This window comes from Paramormyrops kingsleyae, chromosome 22 (assembly GCF_048594095.1).
Source record: "Paramormyrops kingsleyae isolate MSU_618 chromosome 22, PKINGS_0.4, whole genome shotgun sequence".
In the NCBI taxonomy this organism is placed as follows: domain Eukaryota; kingdom Metazoa; phylum Chordata; class Actinopteri; order Osteoglossiformes; family Mormyridae; genus Paramormyrops; species Paramormyrops kingsleyae.
In genome coordinates, this window is record NC_132818.1 from 2274754 (window position 1) to 2298610 (window position 23857).

Here is a 23857-nt window from a genome sequence, read left to right on the forward strand (position 1 = left end):
CAGTGTACAAGACAAGGAGCAACCCAGAATGGAGCGCCAACCCATATCAGATTTTAATAAATTACCGTACAATTTATTTTTCCTCACACCAGAAGCTGGTCCGCCTGAGCCAAATAAAAAAAACCCCTCAAATTTCATGGACTTTGGTCCCTATTAAACCGTGAGTTCCTTCTCATTATTTGGCTATCAAAATGATTCGATGACCCAGCATATTTACAGTAATATCACATTACATGTTTTTATTTTTCATGTATCGAGTTAATGCATAGATCAGTATCAGCAGTAAAGAATGAGTCTAAAGCAGACAGAAAACGCAGACGGCGCTTTCACTTCCCCTTTAATTCACGAGTCATGCACGTTTTCGGCTCAAGCTCCTTCGGGCGCATGCACGTACGCCCATAGCCGCGCATGCGCATGACACATGCACGGCTCCGCGCTAGCAAAACAACAACAGCCAGGAGGAAGGGGGAGAAGCAGCGTCGGTGAGAGGCTGAGCGTTCACGGCCGGGCCCCCCGCTCCGGATGCTGCGTGTCCCGCGGCCGCTGCACCTCTGCATGCTGCTGAACCGATGAACCTGGCCAGTCAGAGCGGGGAGGCTGGCTGCGGCCAGCTCCTCTTCGCCAACTTCAATCAGGACAACACGTAAGGAGCGGGGAGGGGGTGTCGGTGTGTCGGGGACCCGGGAGACAGCATCCCAAAGGCCGCGGAGCAGACAGGCTCGCCACGGGCGTGGTTTCTGGTGGGCAACTGCGGCACACCTCCAGCGTTAATAACGGTGTCTCGGTTACCTAGTTCAGCTACCTGTAAAACTGTAAACGACTTCCGGGAGGGTGCGGGGGACTTTCAGAGGAATAAAACCGTCAGCTGAATAATATGTGCGGCTTCGACCGTATAAACAGCCTTTTTAGTCCCCGGGTCGGGTCATGTGGGGGTAGCAGCTGCGTGTCCTGGGGGACCCACCCATGGCAGCCCGTGTGACAGGCACGTTTCAAGCATCAGCAGGCTGTTAATAACTTATTTACTTACTACATGCCGCCGAATTAGATGACACAGGGGTCCGACATTGGGTATTGTGTCCTGGATCTGTCTCTTTGGTCATCTGCGGAAATTCAGAGCTCTGTTGGTGTAGGACTGTAGGTAACTACACGGGCAATGCAGCATGCAGGCTAGGCCGTGTCGATGGGTGTGGGCAAACAGTCCGGTAAAAAGGGAGAGAAAAGCTGTTAGTGACTCAGATGGACGGATAACGGAGCTGATCACGTGCGAGCGCCACATGGACCTGTCCCGCAGGTCGCCTCGAAAATGCCGCACAGGTGGCCATGGGTGACCTGCTGTAGCGTGCAGCCACACCAGTGCGATGCTAATGTGAGAATGCTGTGCCATGCAGCTGCTGTCAAGAACATAAGTCGCGAAATGTGACGGATCACCAAGAGGGGGTGGCTTTGTAAACATGCACAAGGTGTGCGTTTAGGGGACAGGTTGAATTATATATAGGCAGTGAGGTCATGCACAAAGTTGTTGCTTGTTGGAAGTCATCTGGCAAATGAATTGTGTTAAATGTGTGAAATAACACAAAATGGAACTGAAGGTGAAGGATTATTCTCTTTTTTTTCCTGTCACAGGTCCTTAGCTGTCGGCACCAAATCTGGATACAAGTTCTTCTCTTTGTCTTCGGTTGACAAGTTAGAACAAATTTATGAATGTAGTAAGTGTCTAATAAAATGGTGCATTTTCTTTATATTAGTGCCAATGAAATAGAAGTAGAATTCACGAAAGAAAAGCACAATGGTGAAATGGAGTGTTTTAAATATATATTTATATTTGAATAATGACTGACTAATCTGTAATGGTGTGTTGCAATTGGCTGTAATGTTTTTCAATGGCTTCTTATTGGGTCAAGTTTTCCCACAATTAAGGGGACTGCTACTTGGATCTGCAACTGCACTGTATATATACCGTTTAAAATGTAATTGTTAGTATATCTGGCTACATTTATCGAGAGGTTTGTTTGCATGTAAAGCCTGCGGTGACTCTTCCTTTTTGCGCATTCTTTTTCTCACTAGCTGACACTGAAGATGTCTGCATTGTGGAGAGATTGTTCTCCAGCAGTCTTGTTGCAATCGTCAGCCTTAAAGCTCCCCGGAAGCTTAAGGTGTGTCACTTTAAAAAAGGGACTGAGATCTGTAACTACAGCTACTCCAACACTATCCTGGCTGTGAAGCTCAACAGGCAGGTAAACAAAAGCTCTTTCACTTTCTGGTTCTTAAGTTGTTCTGCACTGTGAGCAGAGCTTTCCACAGCAGTCCCTCCTCTTATAATTTCTTTTCTCAAACGATGGTAGTGCTCATAATGGACTAACAATAAGCTTGAGACTTTGTAGCGGGTTCCATCATTTTTGATATGATGGATGAAGTATTCAGACCTCTTCCACTTCTGATTATTATTATTGTTTATGTTTGTCAGAGGCTGATAGTATGTTTGGAAGAATCACTCTACATTCACAATATCAGAGACATGAAAGTACTTCACACTATCCGAGAGACCCCACCTAACCCATCAGGTAATGTATAGGAATGCAGTGGGTAGGGTTATTCGAACTATATGTCTTTCATTTCAAACGTCTTTGATTTCTGCATCTCTTCCTTAGTCTAGAGTGAGATAATTAATACATTTTAAGGGGAACTGTAATGAGTCATAATGGAAAAAGATCTTCATTCACCATAGAAAACTTCAGGGTAAAATAAAATCTCACAGTTTTGATTTTTAGTTTCTGTTGGTCACTCTGCAGTGCCTCAGCTGGATATGTCTGCTCTGCTTTCGCAGGCTTGTGTGCCCTCTCCATTAGCAACGATAACTGCTATTTGGCTTACCCTGGAAGCGCATCGATAGGAGAAGTTCAGGTTTTCGACACCATCAATTTGGTGCGTCACACCTCCCATGTAACACGAGTCGCCAAAACAGTACCAGGCTCATTGTGTCTCTGGCTTTTGAGGTTTTAAACTTGCGTCTCCGGCACTTTCTCCTGTTAGCGAGCGGCTAACATGATCCCTGCACACGACAGTCCCTTGGCGGCACTGGCATTTGACACGAGCGGCACCAAACTGGCCACTGCCTCCGAGAAGGTACCTTGACCAGTCTGTTTCTGCTGACCTCCTTGTTTACTCCACTGCACTTTATTTAAAGCAGATTTTATGTAAGTTGCTTGTTTTTTAATGGAGAAATTTTCATGCATGCTGACCATCTGTTAGCAGTGTTATCCATATCAGTGTTGGCCCTAAAATAAATTCCTTTGTCCTTAAGTGGTGGGCTTTTGTTCTGTCTTAATAAAAAGGAAGGGGACGTTCAGTGATGTGCTTTGAAACTACATACAGTTCCAGGGTGTTTGTATGTAAACTTTTTTTGTCCGGTGCTGCATGGGGCTAAAGTGTTGGGTGAAACTGAGCATCCGATCCATTTTTCCAGGGGACGGTCATCCGCGTGTTCTCCATTCCAGAAGGGCAGAAGCTTTTTGAGTTCAGGAGGGGAATGAAGAGGTGGGCTATGTATGTGTGTATCTGTGAGTCAGAGTCTGTGTATTTATCTGTGTATGTTTACCTTTGTCAATTGTTACACTTGCCAAACCATAACCAAAGTTGGGGGGGGGGGTGATAGATGCAGAGTAGGGGAAGAGTCTTCTTAATCACATATGGACTTGTGACATGTGTCCCTGCTGCATGTGGTCTGTGATACTTACTATGGAGGATAGCCGTCTCAGCTGTAAACCATGGCAATGCTGTTACCCGTGACTCTCTTCTAACAGGTGCGTCAGTATCTGCTCACTGGCCTTCAGCATGGAGGGCTTGTTCCTGTCAGCCTCCAGTAATACAGAAACTGTGCACATCTTCAAGCTGGAGACTCTGAGGGAGAGGTACACTGGAACTGGTTTGTTTGTATTATCCTCCGTGGCTGGAAACCCCATGTTAGATATTTAAAAACAGCATGTAGCTGTAGTAAAACACGGTGATCTCTGAGTGAGCTCCAAGGCCTTCATTCAGATATGCGCTTGGCGAGATTACGTTAAAGACACTGGGAAGAACATTCCTCCTTCTTTTTCCACCTTAACATTCCCAGATGTTCTCCAGCAGGATCAGCGGCTTGGTTCTTTCCTCTGAGGTTTGCTTTGTGTGTTTCTTGTAAATCTGACAAAGGCAGTTATTTTGGTTCAGTTCTATAAAGAGTTATGTGTGGCATGTGAAAATATGAGTAGAGTTCATGTGGAAATGCATTGATTGGAAATAGTCCAAGAGAATGTAGTTCTGGTTTGGACCTTAAAAATCTGGAGCAGATCGTAGCAGCTGCACCCATATTGGGGCTCTGGGCAGGTGACGGCTGTCCCGAATGGACCTCCCTCACCCAGACATCTCTTCTCAGGCCGCAGGAGGAGCCCACCACCTGGACCGGGTACTTTGGCCGGGCCTTGATGGCGTCCACCAGTTACCTTCCTGCTCAGATGTCGGAGATGTTCAGCCAGGGCAGAGCGTTTGCCACTGTCCGCTTGCCCTTTTCGGGCCACAAGAACATCTGCGCTCTTGCCATGTGAGGATGCCCCCATGTGACTGTCTTCGTTCACTGTGAATTATGGCATAACCGCAGGTCTAGAATCAGACCGTTTCACAGGTCACTGAAACAGAGGTCTCTCCACAGTTTTTCTTGTGCATATATACACATACAGTACTATGCAAAAGATTGCTTAAATTCTCTTCATGTTTATGGAAAACCGTCATATGTCATGTCTGTTGTAGGGTGTTAGATTAGCAAAAAAATAAAAACCTTTGCTCTGGTAGCCCCAGTTTTGGCAGGAACCATCCAACATATTCATGTATTTATCGACTCAACCACTTGAATACTTGTTTGACTAATCAGTGTCTTGTGTTATTTAATTAATTAAGTTGATTAATGAAATGAACTCATGGTAAATTTACTGAATACATGGAATGGCTAGGGTGCCCCTGAAGAGAGTTTTGGGAACTGAAGTAATGTTCTAGCCATGTAACAAGAAATTTGCAACAAGTTTTTTACTTTTTTGTGTTGACTCTTCTGTTGTGCTTTTCCTGCTACGCAGATAACTTGAAGCTGTTTTTCTGACAGCCTTTCACACAGTACCGTATACACATACACACTTGCACATCGACCTCTCTCTTGCTGTATAAAGTTCACACGTACTCTGTTTTCAATGAGCGTGAGCATGCTGTAACTGGACCCTGTATTTCCTCAAGCCTGTAGTTATAAATGCCTGTTCCACATGTCTCCTGTTGCCCAAGATGTTGTTTTGCAGTCACTGCTTACACAAGCTGAGTTGGGTGTTTTGACTCCTCTCCAGCACTATAAATACTCTGACATGGGCTTCCCTGCCCACGGCCCCAGGTGCTGGTCTGTTCCCGGATCACCTTGTGCTCTGTGTAGTCTGGCTAAGCCTGTCGCCACGTATTTCAAGATAACTTCTCACATCAGCTGTGAGAACTGGCAGTGGAATGTAAGTTAAAACTCTGCTTTCAGTTTCACCTCTCAAAGTTCTCCCCTCTCCTCTCAGAATCCAGAAGATCCCCCGTCTGCTCGTGGCAGCGGCTGACGGTTACTTGTACATGTACAACCTGGACCCTCAGGAGGGCGGGGAGTGTACACTGACCAAGCAGCACAGGTGAGAGGCTTTCTTCTTCGGCTGTGGACACACCCCCCCCAAGCCCCTTTCACCCAGTACATTGCTTCCCTGTCCTTTCCTTGACCTCCACTCCATACCTGTCACACAATTATTTGACCCCCAGCAAACCTGATGCAGGTTATTGTGGAGCTAAAATTTGGTTGAACTAGTGGCTAGTGGAGGAACAGAGCTTCCATCCACCAATCCACCCATCTGTCTTACTCATTGCGAGGCGATGAGGTTGAACAGAACCGCTATATGACATTTGTTGTGTTTTTTTCGTAAGTGAGCTCAAACACTGCCCTTGTACAGGTTGGATGGCAGCGTGGAACCAGCCAATGAAATCCTGGAACCGACAGCCCACGATCGCCCGCTGGTGGCTCAGGGATATGCTGCGGCTGTGGCCAAAGGTACCACATAACAAAGCGCCGACCCTCGAGCTCGACGTCCACAGCGGGGCACCCGAGGGAGACGCTCTGCTGTGCTCTGCTCTGCTCAGCACTGCTCTGCTGTTCCAGGTTACCCGGAGGACCAGGGAGCCGTGGGGGGGGCTGGTTTGGAGGACGACATGAACTCCCTGCGCCTGGACGAGGACAACGAGCAGCCGCCCATGATCCTGGAGACGGACTGAGCGGCTCGGGCCGTGGTGGGGGGACGGGACGCCCGGGGTGGGGGTGTGAGGGCGACTGGCTGAGGCTGCCCCTGAAACCTGTAAGTGGTGAGGGGGTTGACAGCAGTGAGTCTGACAAAACTGTGTATGTACTGTATGTATATATAAACGTATATATAAAAAAGCAGTTTTCTTACAGTGGCTCTGAAACCCAGACAACTGTATGGTCTTTCTTAACTAAGCAGTAGTTTCCTTGATGGGGGTGTGTGAATTCTCCCGGCTTTGCATGCACACGTGCCAAGTATGTAATCGCTAGTCGCCTTTCGCTTCGATGCCGACTGTACAGACGCTTCCGGCAGGCCGCCCTTCTGCTCCCGTGTATGGCTGGCGTCCACTGGCGGTGCTCTGACAGGCTTCCCATGGGGGGAGGGGAGCCTGAACAGCAGCCCCCCCTTGAGGATGCACCAGTAATGGCCACTCCGCACCCAATAGCTAGATCTTCCCCCTGCAGCCTGTCCGCTCCTTATAAACACATACTCGTGTGTGGCATGCTAATGTGATGGGAATTTATGCCCTGAGCCTGTGCATTGTAAATATGGACATGTGTAACGGAGAGGAGCGTGGGGCGTCACACGGCCTCTTCAGCGGAAGTGCGGCCCACAGTCTCCCTGGATTGAAGAGTCGGCTTGGCGAACAACCTGGGTTAACGGACCCTGGCACCGATGTTTCAGGCAACGCAACTGTTTTGATGAAATGTTGGCTTTCTTCTCAGTCTGTGACCTCTCTTCTCTGGCTTCTTAAAAATTTCATCCCAAGTTTTATTTTGCGTATTAAGGAATGACATAATGTCACTCATCTCTCTTATTTATTTCTTAATTTTAAGCAATAGTTTTCGGCTGCGCGGTAAGGGAAACACTACGAAAGCACAACAGGTTGACTGACTATAGCGTTTCTGATTCATCTGAATCCTGTGTTTTTTTCTTTTCTTTTGGATTACGTGGTAAAATGCACAAGTTCCATGCTAAAGTTGAGTCCTTTTAACCTCTCTGGACATTGGTTCTGGATTGTTTCTCTGCAGGTTATATGACATTAATTGATAGGTGCATGTTTGATAGGAGAAGTATTCCAGATACATTAGAACCTGCAGCCTGAATTCGTCCCAGCTGACTGGTTCAGTGTATGGGACGGGCTGGTCCTGGCCAATCAGGGCAGAGAAAACCTTACTTGTTTGAGCCCTGAAGATGCTGATTGGTGGTTTAAGATTATTCAAGTTTTCTTTCCATCACTTTCTCACGGTAAACCCAAGAGTGCAGTGCACTGTAGACAAATATCACACAGGTCAGGGTCTTTATAAAACTGTGTTTCAGTCTCCATTCATGCAGTGGAACGCGTACTGTTGCTATGATGTTATTCGTGTTGGTGAACGAGGCAGTTTGGCTCTCATATGTTCAGTTAATCCAAACATAGCAGACTAACAGCTCATTGTAAAGAATGGTTTTTCTGTTTGAGAATCAGACTGCTGAAGATAGACCATGGTGTTTTCTAATGATTTTTTTTGTATAAAATGTGAATTGTTCCTCAAACTGACATTCTGTGTGAGTAAATAAAAAAGTCAATGTACTTAAAAGTTCTGGTGGTGTTTTTTGGAAGGTATATCTTGTGTATGTTTCTGATGTACTATAACATTGGTATTACAATATTGACGGTGAATTTAATTAACCAAAGGTCATGTCCATATCCTTAATTGGAAAATGAGTTTGGATAATGTTCCTCTAAAGTAATGTCCTGTCATACAGTCAAGACCTACTGAAATTCATTATGCACATTAAGACATTAACCAAAGCTAAGAAATCCTTTATTTAAAAAAAAAGCACAGTATGACCAGCATAAAAGCACCACATTCAAGCATCGCAGTCTTTAAAAAAGATTTTTAAAAAAAGATGACTTTATAACCCAAAGTTTTCTAAAATATTCTTTAGCTGTAAAAGTACATTTTTAACTTGCCACCATTTTACTACATTTGAACTTCCTTATATATACCCGCACATGAAGTATAAAAGTGTGTTTAGCGCAGCCTGCAAGCAAAGTTTCTTCTGTTTTACCGGACGCAGCAGTCAAACAATCTTCAGGTCTTTCATGGCAGATTCCAGCGTCTGAAATCAAGAGTCAGATGGTGTGTCAGTAAGCGACTCCCAAGTGTCTAGCTTACAGAGCAAGGCACAGGGCACTGTACCTTCACATCCCAGACGGCCATCCCTCCATCCATGCCGGTGGTGCAGAACTTGGAGCACTTGGCCTTATCACCCTCGAGGATGGAGATTTGGCTGCGGGTCACGGGTTAGTGTGGTCATTAGTGAAAATGGCAGCAAGAGCACCTGCATACAGTATGCTTATGAGACATGCTGGTGTTTCAATACTCTGCAAAACTGCCCTTAAGTGGGATTTATTTTTTCCCAGTATCGATTAAGGAACAAAAATAAGCCAATCACTAAATATAAAGCTTATTATTGATTTTTGTTGCTATTTATACCCATATATGGATATAAAGTGCCCCTTGCCTGATGCTGTTCTTGTGCAGAGACTCCAGCACGGCCTCCTTGCTCTCCACGGTCGCCTTCTTGTCCAGGTTCTGGAAGCGCTCCCTGGCCGTCATGCCGCGCTGGGCGCTCTGCTTGGGCACGTCCAGCTTCCCACCGAAGGTTAGGGCCCCCTTGGCTGCGTCGTAGACGAACAGCGCTGGGTAGCAGTCATGGCCCTGTGCGTGTTGGGGAAAACTCACTTTAAGTCGCAAATATTGACTAAGCTGAATTACAAATAATCCAGTAGATGTTTTAATTGCTGGACAGTCAGGCTGTGTAGTAAAATATCAATGTAAATAAATAAATTCAAATAAATAGTTAAAATCGAAATTGCCAGATTTGAATTATTCTTAACTTCTATGCCCATAAATGCAAGCCCCCCCCCCCCATTTTTTTTTTACTAAAATGCTGGTACATACCGCAGCCACTAGACTGTTCTCCGTAATGAATGTCACGCACAGGAGGGGGAGGGTCACGGAGCTCAAGGTGGTGATGCTGACGGGGACGACAGAAGACAGCCAAGATAAGATTGAGGCCGGAACGTGTCGGGCCAAACTATAAAGCGTAACAACTGCTGATGAACAACAATCAGGAACATGTAGCTACCAAATAATACGAATCACGATTACATGTGTTACATGACTATGTATGGAGCAAAAACTAATAATAAAATAAACTAGTCCTGGATCATTTTTCAGAGGAAAATTATTTCAAATAGCAGCAAATAATAATGTTCCAATGTGCTCTGAAAAGCATACTCCCTATAAAAACAGAACATCTGGTCAGGCTGCTCACTGGAAGCAGCAAGTCTGATAAGTTACCAAAGAAGCCCTCAACAGACAGATGCTTGTGTTTTGAAATCCAAGGACAATTATGCTGATAAGAATGCTGATTTATGACTAAAAGTCACGCAGGTTTTTACATTAACATGTTTAATAAAACATTCAAATGCATTAATATAGAGCTGTTATTAGGCTGTCGGAACTACCTGTGCAGTTACACAACAGTAACCAACACCCATGTGACATCTCTGGACCAATAACAATAAGAATATTGTATTTGCCAAAGCCGTGGTATAAGAAAGAATAACACACAAGTAAAAAGATTTCCTGGTATCGTTTCGTGACAGTTATTTGCTGACAGTTATTTGGAGCAAACATGTTGTGCATGTGATATTTTATTTATACCCATGGGTATATGGTGCTGCTCTCCAAGAGACTGACAGACACGTATACAAGTGTGAATGCGTTTGGGGGTCACAGCGCAGGGTCAGCCAACACGAAGCACCCCTGGGGCACTTGGGGTCCAACAATCACCAGCCTTCCAGCCCTGGGATTTGCATTGGCAAGCCCCCCCATCCCATGAACAATGACACTAAGCATGATATCCCACGGCAGGGGCCTGTGCTCCTTATTTTCCATAATGCACTGGGTACTCACACGGGGCTCTTCCCTCCCTCGGCCACGGCCACGGTGCTGTCATGGCTGGCCCAGGCCACGCGGTTGCCGCTGCCAGAGAAGCAGACTCCATGGACCCAGCCCGCGGTGCCGCTGGACTCGAACATGACCTCGCCAAACGGCATCTTGGAGCCCCAGGATGTGGGGGCCGGCTTGTCTTCAAGCTCTTTGATGTAGGCCGAGAAAATCCTGAAACACAGCGGGGCCTTCAGCGCGTCCCCAAGTCACAGGCATGGTGACGGGCGTGCCGTCAAGACGCCGGTACCTGCATTTGAAGTCACATGAGCCTGCCGCCAGTAGGACGTTGTTGGGGTGCCAGTCCAGGCTCAGAATGGTAGAACGAATCGGCTTCTTGATGTGCTTGCAAACCCACCTAGAAAAACGTATTTTTCTATAAAAAAGGACTGCATGTTGCTTATCAGAAAATGAGTAATTTGGGTATCTTGTTCAAAGATGCCAGGTTTGGAGACTTGGCCTGATCACAAAGTAAAGGGTTAACACTGACTAGACATACTCTGATTATGCAACAACTGCAACACCATCAGTTAGTCCTCCTGCAAGGTTGTGCATTAATAAGGTATTAATACGGAAACAGTGATAGGAAGGTCACTTAATTTAGACCAAGCAAGAGTAAGTGTTTTCACCGTCATGAAATGTGGGTCTAGGGCAGGGGTGGCCAATCTTATCCGCAAAGGGCCGGTGTGTATGCAGGTTTTTGAGATAACCTTTAGGTCAGTTGTTCAAACCCAGGTGTGAGGACCCTTCAGCCTATTAGTCCTCTAATTAGTAATCTAATTAGGGAGTTGCCGTGAAAACCCGCACACACACCGGCCATTTGTGGATAAGATTGGCCACCCCTGGTCTAGGGTATGCATTCTTGTGCAAGTTTCCAGCTCACAACCCCCAAAATAACAGTGCCAGGCACTCAAAACCCCCTTTTTTTTGGGGGGGAGGGGGGGGGGTATGGGGTCCCTCAGTAGATTTCACCAGCCTGGGGTATCCCTCTCGGATTTTTTTTCCCGATTTCCGTTTTCTGTTTTCAAATCTTAATACATTTTTAGTAGTGTACTCTTATGACCCTCTGCCAAGGGTTTCCTCAGGCCAAACTCTCACCAGTCATTGTCCTGCTCGAAATAGCAGACGGAGATGAGGCGGGAACCGCTGCCCACAGCGAACTTGTTCTCCTTGGGCGACCAGCGGACGCAGCGGGCGGCGCGGTTGATCCTCAGGATGACCAGCGTGGGCTTCCACACATTGCCCTTGAGTGTCCACACGTAGGCATTACGGTCCGTACCACAGGTGACGATGCGGTTGCTCTCGGGCGCCCAGTCGATGCCTAAGGAAGGTGGGATATGGTTGTAGCAGCAGGTATAGTTGTCTCTGAGGCTACCCCCCCCCCCCCACTACCGTTTCACGGCCTGCGGGCTTACCTGTCACCTGTCCATTGTGTTCCCTCAGCACGTGGCTCTTGGACCAGCCAGACCCTTCCTTCTTGTAGATGTGCACATCGTGGTCATTAGGACACAATGCGATTTCTTAAAGAAGCATACAGAGTTTCGAATTTACATGTTACTATTTTATCAGATGAGGATTTTTACAAAAAACTACCTTTGTTTGTTTTACTAGTAAACACAAGGCGCAGTACAGTGACATCATCAGTTTGGATTGTCATTTATCTTACTGACAGATTTATTGTACATTATGGGATTCTCAAAAAACTTACTTCAGGTTTTCAATCCTGAATTTGCAGCCTTCTAAAACCTTGCAGTATCATCACTAATCGTCGAAACAAGATTAGGAAACTAGCTTGAACACCATGATGCATTCTGACGGACAGTTTGATCATTATGCATTTTTTTTTACCGCGGAAGTCGTATTTAAAAACACAGCCTGCATGTTTTTTTTTTTCTCCCAATCAAAACATTTTGCCCCGCAAATGAACATCTTTAACAAACGCTGCCTTTCATCGAGGGCCGACAGAGAGCCACATGCCAGCGGTCGACAGAAGCCACAAGCCGCCTCTGTCTCGTTTGCAGGCTGGTTTTGGTCTCAGCCAATGAGAAACAGCGCACCATATATGGTAAAACAGGAAGTGGAGCTGGAATTTGCTGCTGTTTCTGTCATCAGCCTGAGCAGCGGCAGAACATTCTGATGTGGGGAGCTCGTTATATATGCTTCTGTTATATATGCTCTTCACATGTTTGGCCCTGTATACTCCTATGTGCTTCATTATAGTGCAAAGAATCTCTGTGTGTTTGTAACATCCTGGTGAAACAGGCCTCATCAAAGGGGGCCTTTGTACTGTGTTTAGGTTTAGAGGGATGCGTTGTAGTGTGAACTGTCTGTCTGGAAATCTGGAATGCAGCCACGATTAAAATGCGAGTGTGGAAGCAGGAAGAGCTGTTGTGGGGGTGACAGTGTGGAACGGTTTGGGCTCTAGCATAAATGAGCATCGTGACAGCCGGGTGTGGGGTGTATAGTCAGCATCTGCCCCAGACACACCTGGGAAGCCAAACTGAAACACGCTCAGGCAGAGAGTTAGAGAGTGAGACTTGCTCTGGAGGAATGAAGCCCCGGCACCATAGAGGCACGATCTGCCAAAGTGCAGTGAAACAGTAACTTCCTGCCCGCAGGAGGGGGTCGGGCCGTCAGCCAGGGCTGCTACTTATGCAGTTTTCACCTGTGTGCAGCAAGGGGGACCCTGAACAAAGGGCGCTTTTCCAGCAGATACCACACTTTTGATACAAAACAGCACCAATGGTATGGGGTCACATCAATGCCAAAACTAGTCAGAAATGGCTGTAGTATATTACAAAGCTGGACGATGTGCGATACTAATCGCAAGTTATGCACATGCAATTCTCACAGTGCAAGGACCACAAGAGTCAGCTGGGTTGAGATCAGGCTTTTTATACTGTCTGGACATTTTAGCACGGGGGGGTTCAGTTTTGCTAAAGCATTTTTACTCTGTCATAAGAAACAAAACCCAGCTATCTTTGCAATATTAATGATTGTTCCTTTTCAAGATTACAATCAGTTTAAAGTTTACCTCCGCCACTTCTGCATGAGCACTGCATGCGCTTTCTAAGACCATCATAATCATTGTCATCCTTGCTGTTTAAATCACTCCTTGGCGGGTTTGTCAGAATTTTATTTTGCATTCCTTTTTTTTTTTACTGCATTTATCATGGTTTTCTATTTCTATTCATAACTTCACTTTTTCAACATGGTGGTTGTATTCTATGTTTCAGAGGCGGTTATTGGTTATTTGCTTATCCAATCATAAGTGAACATGTCTACAGTTCACACCCCAAACCCCAGCTGGTTCGGTACTTCAGTTCTAGCACTGGCATTGAAGCGGAAATTAATGCAAAAAGGGAAAGTACCGATTTTTTTATATTAAATGATCAGTACCTGGTGCAGTGGAAAAGGACCCAAAGATGGCAGGCTCTTAGTCCTTTTTTTAAAGAAAACAGCCCTCCCCCATCCCACGGAGGGCCCAGCTGTACTCACGGGTTCGGTCCTTGTTCCAGGCATGGCAGCTAATTGGTTCCAGTTGGAAACTGTGATACGCCATGGTAAACCACTATGGAAAAAAACGAACACCTCACCTTCAGCACATAAATACGATAAATGCATAATCTTCTCAAGGTTCATGTTTTAAGTTTAATCCAGTCTAACAAGAAACCAGCCAGGAGATGTTCTGCATCTCTACTGAATAACCTTTATTCATAGTCTAAAAAGAAAAAAAGTTAAAAGTGCTGTTTTATGATTCAGGAAATCTTTTCGAAATTTTGTGTGAGTTTTAAGAGCTTTAAAATGAAAGGTATCGGGGGGGGGGGGGCCGTGAGAGGTCACTCCGCGAAGGAACGTTTGTTTTCTGCCCTGTTAATTAAACCCAGGCTGGTGAAGAATGCGACGTGTGCAGCTGGTGAACGGTGGCGGCACATTGAAGTCTTTGGGGGCTGGAGAGCGCCGCACTACGCACACTCGCAGCGGCAGACTCTCCGTCACATCGGGGCAGCCGTCTGATAACTCCTCTGCCCTCCCCCACGAACAGAGAAGCTTTTGGGAGCATCTCGCTTTATAGCTGATTTCACCTCCCCCCCCCTGAAGAATGTTTACGAGTCTGAGAGATGAAGAGTAGAGCGGAAAAGTAACAGGCGGCTCCGTTTGGAGGACAGTTACTCTACGCGGCACTGACATGCGTTTGGCTCCTCGCTCCAGAAAGCTGCTGGGACGAGGCACACTTACCCACTGCAGGCGGGGAGAAGCTTAGGCTGTGAGGGCGGACGGGACACCGCGGTCCGTGGACTCTGAGCAGTCGACACAAACGGCGGCGCGCCTCTGAATGAAGTGAGGAGGAACCCGTTCCTCTAGAGAAAAGCAGTCGGCAGCAGTTTGCCTGCCACAGAGCCCGTTACCACTTCCTGATGGGGGCGGGCGTCAGCCTGCAAGGCAGGCCCATACTCCATCTGCCCCTACCACCTCAACAGGAAGTATGTAACCTTTGGCTGCTGTCAAAGGTCTTCGCGAGCAGCCTCTCCTCTTCTGCCTGAACGTTACATCCTACACTGGAAGTTGCCACAGCGTGAATACTAATAATCTTTCAGCACTCAGCACCTGAGTAGAAATGGCAAAGACCTGTCTTAAGACAACTCAGGACAAAACTGTTCAGTGATAAAGGGGTACAGGAAATTTCCAAACGCCTTCCGTTTTTTAAATAAGTATGGTGACAGATACTTGAAACCATGGCGCAGGTTCTAGACGACAAGCAGTGTGTGCATTTGGCAGGTTCTGAGTGACAAGCAGTGTGCGCGTTTTGCAGGTTCTGGGTGACAAGCTATATGTGAATTTTATTGGTTCTAGGTTACCAGCTGTGTGCACATTCTGTTGGTTCTAGGTATCAAGCTATGTGTGAATTCTGCAGGTTCGGGGGGACAAACTTCATGCAGTCTGTCTTTGTTGCAGTTCCTAGGAAAACTAGGCATTACTCAGTTGTCTGAAGCCGTCGAAGGAGGGGCTTTGAGTTCCTGTCCTGGTGACCCAAGGGACAGCTCATTTTTGTCCCAGCCAAGAAGTAACATATGAAGTACTGCAAGGCTCCAACTCTCATACAGGAATATAGCAGGAATCCCTCAGGTCCCCTGTCTCTAACCTCCATCTTTACTTCTCCCAACCAGCCAGTGATTTTCCTACCCACTTTTCTGACTAAACAGCTACACATTCCTACATCATGACATTACCTACCCTAACATCCCATGAGAACAAGCGTGTGAATGTCAAAAGCAATGGAAAACCACATTTGAGAGTTTAGCCTACCAGTATAAACATGACTATAAAACAAACACACACACACAAATAATATACGTTTGTATTCGTATCTTTGTGGGGACCGTCCATTCATTTCCTTAACCTTAATCCCAACAATAACCTTAACCCCTACCGAGCCCCAACATTAACCATAAGTAACCAAATAAAATATAGGATATTGGCATTTTTAGTTTTTTGATTGTGGTCATAGATTTTTATAAAGTTGAGTTTCCCTTTATTGGGACCAAAAAAATGGTCCCCATGTCAAAATAAGTTTTTTGTCACATTGTGGGCCCACACACACACACACACACGTGCAAATGCACGCACACATGCACACACAGAGACAGACTACAGCAATATAAGCTTACATCCTTTATTTCTAGCCAACCATTTACAAAAAAAAACAATCTCCTTTTAAGGTAGTGTCCTAAAATGTCCCCCGATTAGCATCATTTAACCATCAAAGTACCAGCTCTGGTACAGAATCAAGAGAATCACAGCTGGAGAAAGTGAGGAAGCCTCCCACTCACTGCCCCTCTTTCTCCCATTAGTAAAGAACAGTAGGTCAGTTTCTTTGCGCTCTCGGTGCTTTTTACGGTTATGTTTTTTTTTTTTTCTCGCTTTTGGGCCTGAAGCGCTGCCGGAAGTCGCCGCGTTGCCGCTGGTAGGTGGAGCCTGGCCGGGTAAACGTGGTTTCCTCTACATGATCAATAGGCCTTGGATGGAAGACTCAAGAGTCTTGGGGTATAAGAGGAAACACAAAAGGCATGTTAGCACAGGATAGACATCTAGGAAGAATATCAGAGATTATGTAACCTGAGAGCCCCAGGACCACAGCATATTTACCAGAGTATTAGCTATAAAAATCATTCAAAGGTATTCAAGGTATAGTAACCAGTCAGAAAATGTACCACAAATTAAGTATCCACCTTGAAATCCCATATGGTCATTGCTCCATCGATCCCTGTAGTGCAGAATTTACGACAATCTCTTTTGTCCCCTTCATATATAGACACTTGGCTGTGGAAAAAAACAATAAGTTTTAAGATCGAAACTTAAAAAAATATTTTAAGATCATTTCCTGACTTCAATGTCTTAAAAATTGCTTCTGCAAATCATTCTCTTAAAAAAAAAAGGCCTTCATTTCACAGTTAGCTGATAAGCACATCTTGTTAGTTCCTCCGCAATAGTTTGTGTTCCTCACAATGCAATTAGCCAATAATTCCTATATCTTACTACCTTTTCTTCCAAAAAAGGACTCGACACCCAGTCCATTACAGCACATCATCTAAGCGGGGCTCATCTACAGTACAGGACGTACAGTGTAGGATTTTAGCTGACGGTTCCACTATGGACTCCGAACCCGAGACTAAAGTATGTCGGTTCTAGACCCACGAGGGCCCCGCGGTCACAGCTTACGTGATGCTGTTTTGGTGCAGCGTCTCCAGCGTGTTGTTGCGCTCCTCAGTGGTGGCCCTCTTGTCCATGTTGCGGAAGCGCTCCATGGCGGAGATGCTGCGCTGCGTGCTCTGCTTGGGGATGTCCAGCTTGGAGACGAAGGTCAGGACCCCGTCGTCGCTGTAGTTGAACAGCATTGGGCAGCAGTCGTGACCCTGAGAGAACAGACAAGACACGTCGGGAGACAGACCCCGATCCCGATCGAGGGGCACACGCTCAGCATTAGCCATTTTAACTGAAAGGGTGAATGAGGGGGTAGGGAGGAGTGGAGAATTATGGATTCGAGCACCATATTAATGTAAGAGAAGCACCACAATAATCACGCCACGGATGCCTAGTAACATACGGAAGGTGACGGAAGCTCCTGTGACTGCAATACTAATAGACCATTGAAATGACAGAGAATAATGAAAATACAGTAAATATGAAGTGTCACAGTGCAAAATAGGCACAGAGGAAACAAGATCAACAAAAGTAAAAGGAGCCAAACCGATAGGAGGACCTGAAGGAGACCATGCAGGTCTCACAGGACAAAGAAATATGAGCCCAAAATGAAACCAATAAGACTGCAGACGGGAGCACACAAGAAGCTTCTGCGGACCGGTTCTTACCGCGGCAACAACACTGTTCTCCGAGACGAATATCACGCTCAGAAGAGCAAGGAACTCCGTCTTCAGCTGGCATGGCCTGGATATTGAATGCAGATGAAATCACATGAATTAATAAGGAAGCCTGCCAAAAGATTTTCACAGCAGTCACTGCAAAGCAACGTTCGGGAATGTTACTGGTGTGTCAGAGGATGATGACCTCATCTCCCTCTGCCGAGTCCTATTGGCTCGCCGGCACCTTGCATGCTGTGATGTAACAACCACACTCACGTGGAGCCTTTGATGGGGTCCACCACCGTCACCGTGCTGTCATGGCTGACCCAGGCCAGGCGGCTCCCGCTGGCAGAGAAGCAGACGCTGTGCACCCAGCCCCCTCCACCGGCACCTCCGAATTCAGCCATCATCTGCCCAAAGGGCATCTTGGACCCCCAGGGGGTCGGGGCCGGCTTCTCATCCACTTCCTTGATGTAGGCAGAGAATACCCTGGAGGAGACACATAGCACCATTAACGTCCTCTGTGTCTGTTATCTTAATATCTTAATTGTTGGCCTTTAGAGTTAGTTTAGCTATTTTATCTAGCAGATGCTTTTATTCAAAGCAATATACAACTGAGTGCAGGGTCAAACTCTGGGATTTGAACCACTGACCTTCCGATCACAGATACAGCTCTCGATAAACATTCTGATGTTTTATTAAAAAAAAAAAAAAAAGAATTCAATCTAAGCTATCCAGCCCGTAACCTATAACCACTGTCCTGCTCATTTTATTAATGTTATTAATATTAATGCTTGCTTCCTGTAATACTGAATATGCTACATGAAACAGGGCACTTATGGTAGATAAGAGCTATGAAGTAAGTTATGAAATAGGTACCTGCATTTGAAGTCGCAGGACCCAGCAGCCAGAAGTACGTTGTTGGGATGCCAGTCCAAGCTCAGCACTGTGGACCTGATCGGCTTCTTGATGTGTTTGCTAACCCACCTTCAAAAACACAGCAAAGATTGAATCCCGTTACCTCTGGGAATTAATCTGAAGTACTAGCCTGGCTCGCCTTCGTAATGTTAACCTGGGTAATTACTCAGAAAAGTAACCCATTACAGATATAGGTGGAAAATTCAGGTACAAAAAGTAAAAATTCAGACCAAGGTTTTGTTTCAACCAAACAGTTGGGTACAAAGAGTCACAGTCACAGAGTACTCAACTGGTTGGTTGAAACAAAACCTTGGTCTGGATTTGTATTTTCTGGACCTGAACTTTCGACCTCTGTCTGTAATGGATTACTGTTGTGGGCAACTTACCCAACACTGGAGATGCACAATATATTGGTTGACATATTGGAATCGGCTGATATGGGTTAAAAATAAAGATTTCGGCATTGGTCTGACGTGTGCCAATATTGCCCGATATTGCCCAATATTTAAACTTTTTCAGTATTAAAAGTTAGCAGCCCCAGACCTAAAGACACAATTACTAAAATAACGGAGAAGAGTGCACCGGGCAATCAGTCATTTCCCATAGTGGAAAGCGAGGGATTTCATCAGCTCATTTGCCATTTATAAGAGGTCTCAAAATACCAACCCACAATATCTTTATAAATCATTCTTAAATCTGGCCCACAAATTGATGTTTTGTTTTCCACAGAATAATAAAAAGATATAACATCATTCTGCTAATCTGCATCGGCAAGCTCAGCAAGTTTCACTGCAGGCAAAGTCAGGCAGCCCTTCCTCTACATGTTTACTTCCTGTCTACACATTTACCTCCTGTACAGTTCATTGGCTGGCCTTTAGAAAATGTAATGACAACAATAAAAATTAATGTTCCAAGATTCCACTTTCTTTGTATTGAATTAATTGTGTGTAATTAAGTTATCATGGTAATACACTGGTATCTCAGTTCTCGAACTCACTAGAACTCGAATTTCTTGAAAGTCGAACAAACCAGTTTGACCTAGAACTCGATCTGAATATCAGAAGTCGAACCGTGAACGCTGACCTAATATAAATCGTACGCGCCAGGAAATTAGTCATACTACAATGCAATTCTTACTTGAATGCCTTCTTTACACACTGGAAGATTAACCAAATAAAGCAGCGCAACATTACAGTAACTAACAATAAATAAACCACTAACTTACGTGTACTATTAGAGCATTTATGTCATTTATTTAAACTTTATTTTACCAGGTAAATTAACTGAAAACCAGTTCTCACTGCTTTACGTGATATTCGGGAGAAATAGCAGATTACGCATTGGAACTGCCTGGGATACAAACATCATGCGTGTAACTAAACTCTTCAGCCAATAAGGGCAAAGGTGTGTCATCACGGAGGCGGTTCCAGTTTGTGCAGCTGGATGAGAGGTCGCAATGCATCTAACCGTAATGCATTGTGTCAGGATCAGAATGCGTTGCTTTAAGCCAGCGCTGTAAGCAAGTCGAACGCACCCAATGACCGGACTGGGGAAACAAACTGAAACGCGGACTTAATACAGTGGACTAATGACAACAACCAGAAACAGCTGATCACATGGGGATCCCACACGAGGTTAACGAGGGGGCGTGGCACACGGAAGGAGCGGACGATCGGGGCAGGACAGGGGTAATGTTGGGATAAGATCTTTATTGTTTTGGAAGCCATTAAGAAAAAAATGCTCTTCTTGTTTTATCCTGTTCATTTTGTGTTTAAATGCTTAATAATAAAAAAAAACATTTAGGTGTAATTTTGGGGGGGATCAGAACTCGAACTTTTTAGGATTCGATCCGGAGTCCGGAACGGATTAAGTATCACTGTATTGTGAATTTTTTTTCAAAGAAGTTAAAAAAGGTTTGAATTTAGTTTATCAAAAATAATCGAATAATCGATTAATCTAATTGAATTGTGATATAAATTTGTGAAAATTTCTGAAGCATCAAATTGTTCCCTAAATAACTGAAATCGAATCGAATTGCCTTGCAGCCAGTGATTCCCCTACATGTAATATATAGCACATAACTGGAACATCTCTCATGGTTAACCCTCATGTCAGTCTGGCTAGACTGAAGCAGAGGACCAGACCTCGCCATGACTCCGAAGCCTGACACGGGGAACTCACCAGTCGTTCTCAGACTCAAAGTAGCACACGGAGATGAGCCGCGCCCCACTGCCCACAGCGAACTTATTCTCCAGGGGTGACCACTTGACGAAGGTGGCGGCACGGTTGATCCTGAGGATGACCAAGGTGGGCTTCCAGACCCCATCTTTCTGGTTCCACACGTAGGCGTTGCGGTCAGCGCCGCAGGTCACGATACGGTCGCTCTTCGGGGCCCAGTCGATGCCTGGGCAGAACCGGCACAGGGCAGAGCACACGTGGGTGTCGGGGACACGCTTCTCTGACCCTCACAACTTTCCAAGGACCCCACATTGTTTTATGGATAAAAACAGACAAACCTTTAAGAAATATGAGATTTAAAAAATACGAGATTATTCGATGTCAGGATGTCTTTAACGTGAGAGTGGAACAGACCCAGTGGTGGTTCTCCACACAGGGCTCCCACTGGCTGTAAACTCGCTTCTCATTTCACCTCTATCCATCCTTACTCCTCTTCCAGGATAAAAGCAGTTTGTCTGGGATCCCCCTCATTATCCCCCTGGCTGCCAGTGATTACAAGGAACCTCACATTCGGTCGCCTACAGCAGTGTTTCTCAAAGTGGTCCCCCCAGACAGCCACAGCTCACGTTTTTGCTCCCTCCCAGCTCCTGGTGTTTTTCAGCACTAGATGAAAGTCTTACATGTTAATGGCAGGGGCGCCGTAAGGCAGGGGAATTTAGGATGATTCCAAGGGCACCTGAGTGACAGGGGGCCAAGAAAATTTGGAAAGTAACTGGATTGGTCTGGACTGGGGGGCCCAATATGATATGCCTTCATGGGGCCCAAAATGTCTAGCAACACCCCTGGTTAAGGGGGCAGGGAAAACACTGAACTTCTTGAATACCAGTCTGCAGCTCAATCAACCTCTTAAAAATCCTTCACAATGAGGTAACCATGTAATTATAGACCTGCATATAATACCATGCATATAATGACTATAATAGCAGTGACACAACAAACCTGAAAAGAACAAAAAAGAGAAAGATTCCCTCTAGCCCATTTGAGGTGGCAGCCAAAATGTTTGGACCTGAATGAATTTGACGATAAAACTTTCATAAAGAGAGCTGATCCTGAAAGGTAAATATCAATTTTTAGCATGTTACTTAATATTTTAAGACATACAAGTCTGGTACCTGTGATGTGTCCGTTGTGTTCCTTCAGCTCGTGGGCTTTGATCCACTGGCTTCCATTCTTCTTGTAGATGTGGACTTCGTGGTTGTTGGGGCTAATGGCGATTTCTGAGCAGAGACGGAAAACGGCCGGTGAGATGCGCAGCTGAGTGCGGCACAGGCGGCTCAGCAGCCCGGCTTACTTACGGGTTCTGTCGCGGTTCCAGGCGTGACAGGTGATGGGCTCCAAGAGGAACTGATGCAGAGACATTTTGAACAGGACGTTTTTTTCCCAGCTGCCTGTGAAGACGTAGAGCAGCACCGAGGTGTAAATCTGAGGTCCGCACAAACCGTTTCTTTGCGTGATAAGAAACAGGCATATATAACATGGATGTGTGTCATACCCATGTCTTGTAAAGCATATAATCACTTATATAGTTTTATTTCGCCACCTAGCTGACAGAGGAGTAAAAGTTTGCAGCTCCGACTGTAGTGTTTTTATGAGTCAGTCAACACGCTGTCCAGACATGAACTTTTTTAGGTGCCGTACATATCTACAAGACATAGGTGGTGACATTAGACGTCAACATTAGACGGGGGAGTGTTACATTTCAGCGCGATCGAAGGGCAAGGCAACAAGGCTGTGATTTACGCCCCCCCCCCCATAACACCAGCGGACGCGATGATGTTTCTCTATTAGAGCCGCTGTCCGGCAGGAGATCGCGGACGGAGATCGGCTCTAAATCACGGCGATCGGATGCCCTTTCGCTCGGTCCCCGCTGGCGGGGGTGGCTCCACAACGGTGGCCGACAAAACCGGTCTGGGTGGGGAGGCGTCATCAGCCGAAGTGTTTGCTAGCCGATCGTATGCTGCACGGGATCACTTGTCCGTCAGGCATTCGCATTAAGGTACACAATTTTTTTAAACCTTAAAGTAGCCGAAAAATGAGATTAGATGGAGTGCAAGCACACCATAACTCCGGGACGGGAATGGATGAATCGAGGCCGCAGCCACCCCCCATTCCAGTGATATCCAGAACCGGCTTTTCCCGGGACCCAGCAGCAGACCAAACGGGCTACGTCTCGTTTACTTGCCTTAAGCCTTCCGCAATATTCCTGGATCGCCCCCCGTCGGACTTCTGCGGACCTGAATTCGCGGACTCTGGGCAGTCGACACGAATCCACCCCGGTAGGTTTCCTGCTCCGGACTGTCAAGGCATCCAGGAAACGACAAAGAACATGCGTGCCAGGACGAGGGAGGACGCACCCAGTGCGCATGCGTGAAGAGAAGACGCCACCGCCATTCAGAAAATAGGCGTGTTTGTATCGCACTTGTCTGGATAGTAACAATGTAGCGACTTTGCTATTAAGGCGTTTTTATGTAAACCTCTGTATGAACGGTCTCCCTCTTGTAACAAAGTGACATTTTATGCTTTCGGTGATTTTCAGGTTTATTTTAATTACACTGCCCCAGCCCTTGCACCTTCTCTTCCGTCTACCAACATTTATAAGATGTCATGGGTACGCTGATGCTTTTTAAACTTCTTATTTTATTTTCATTAAAAAATGGTTGTGACCGCCTCAGCATCATCAGATGCATCTGTCTGGTTGCACATGCTCCACCTCCAATGGCTGTTTAGAGAAATGATATTAACTTGCTCCCCGCGCGGCATCCCTGTATACACGCCTCCTGCATTCAGAGGAGCCTGTACTACCAGAGCCCTTTTAGAAATGGTGATTTTTTCAGGGAGTAAGGGAATTGCTAATAAAATGTGATTCCCTGGGTATATTTTGATATAGGCCTTTTGGCAGGCATTTCTAATTATGTTTGCACAGTAAAGCCTGCAAAATACATGATATTACATATTTGATGGTAAATGCCCTGTAATTTCACATCATTGTTCCCAAACTTAG

The 23857-nt window shown here is 45.9% G+C and overlaps 3 protein-coding genes across 3 annotated transcripts; 1 reads left to right on the plus strand and 2 right to left on the minus strand.

Annotated features, from left to right (window-relative positions):
• The first annotated feature begins 404 nt into the window (after positions 1 to 404).
• Positions 405 to 7915, plus strand: LOC111854085 (WD repeat domain phosphoinositide-interacting protein 2). Its single transcript, XM_023831686.2, has 12 exons — positions 405 to 643; positions 1624 to 1706; positions 2065 to 2234; positions 2465 to 2561; positions 2825 to 2922; positions 3031 to 3123; positions 3464 to 3534; positions 3801 to 3908; positions 4412 to 4576; positions 5571 to 5678; positions 5991 to 6088; positions 6197 to 7915. Exons 1-12 carry the CDS (start codon positions 570 to 572, stop codon positions 6307 to 6309), a joined length of 1278 nt encoding a protein of 425 aa, XP_023687454.1. The 5' UTR covers positions 405 to 569; the 3' UTR covers positions 6310 to 7915.
• A 211-nt stretch (positions 7916 to 8126) lies between these two features.
• Positions 8127 to 14782, minus strand: arpc1b (actin related protein 2/3 complex, subunit 1B). The gene is made up of 10 exons (XM_023831658.2): positions 14579 to 14782; positions 13838 to 13910; positions 11755 to 11859; positions 11438 to 11660; positions 10590 to 10697; positions 10307 to 10513; positions 9287 to 9362; positions 8847 to 9043; positions 8522 to 8612; positions 8127 to 8441 (listed from the first exon to the last, which is right to left on the minus strand). The coding sequence occupies exons 2-10, from the start codon at positions 13899 to 13901 to the stop codon at positions 8403 to 8405; spliced, it is 1110 nt and encodes a 369-aa protein (XP_023687426.1). The 5' UTR covers positions 13902 to 13910; positions 14579 to 14782; the 3' UTR covers positions 8127 to 8402.
• A 1217-nt stretch (positions 14783 to 15999) lies between these two features.
• LOC111854098 (actin-related protein 2/3 complex subunit 1A) lies at positions 16000 to 23201 on the minus strand. The gene is made up of 10 exons (XM_072704924.1): positions 23035 to 23201; positions 22152 to 22240; positions 21969 to 22073; positions 20800 to 21022; positions 18580 to 18687; positions 17977 to 18189; positions 17710 to 17785; positions 17060 to 17253; positions 16570 to 16660; positions 16000 to 16378 (listed from the first exon to the last, which is right to left on the minus strand). Exons 2-10 carry the CDS (start codon positions 22213 to 22215, stop codon positions 16340 to 16342), a joined length of 1113 nt encoding a protein of 370 aa, XP_072561025.1. The 5' UTR covers positions 22216 to 22240; positions 23035 to 23201; the 3' UTR covers positions 16000 to 16339.
• Positions 23202 to 23857: the final 656 nt, after the last annotated feature.

What these genes read in the sequence shown, in the direction of transcription:
- arpc1b (XM_023831658.2), bottom strand. Translation starts at nt 13,901, where the DNA reads ATGGCGTATCACAGTTTCCAACTGGAACCAATTAGCTGCCATGCCTGG. An exon ending in ACACAATGGACAGGTGACAG is followed by an intron (nt 11,661 to 11,754) that starts GTAAGCCCGCAG and finishes CACCTTCCTTAG; the next exon opens with GCATCGACTGGGCGCCCGAG. An exon ending in TTCGAGCAGGACAATGACTG is followed by an intron (nt 10,698 to 11,437) that starts GTGAGAGTTTGG and finishes ACGTTTTTCTAG; the next exon opens with GTGGGTTTGCAAGCACATCA.
- LOC111854085 (XM_023831686.2), top strand. Translation starts at nt 570, where the DNA reads ATGAACCTGGCCAGTCAGAGCGGGGAGGCTGGCTGCGGCCAGCTCCTC. An exon ending in AACTTCAATCAGGACAACAC is followed by an intron (nt 644 to 1,623) that starts GTAAGGAGCGGG and finishes TTCCTGTCACAG; the next exon opens with GTCCTTAGCTGTCGGCACCA. An exon ending in TTCAGGAGGGGAATGAAGAG is followed by an intron (nt 3,535 to 3,800) that starts GTGGGCTATGTA and finishes CTCTTCTAACAG; the next exon opens with GTGCGTCAGTATCTGCTCAC.
- LOC111854098 (XM_072704924.1), bottom strand. Translation starts at nt 22,215, where the DNA reads ATGTCTCTGCATCAGTTCCTCTTGGAGCCCATCACCTGTCACGCCTGG. An exon ending in TTTGAGTCTGAGAACGACTG is followed by an intron (nt 18,688 to 20,799) that starts GTGAGTTCCCCG and finishes GTGTTTTTGAAG; the next exon opens with GTGGGTTAGCAAACACATCA. An exon ending in AGAACAGTGTTGTTGCCGCG is followed by an intron (nt 17,254 to 17,709) that starts GTAAGAACCGGT and finishes CTGTTCTCTCAG; the next exon opens with GGTCACGACTGCTGCCCAAT.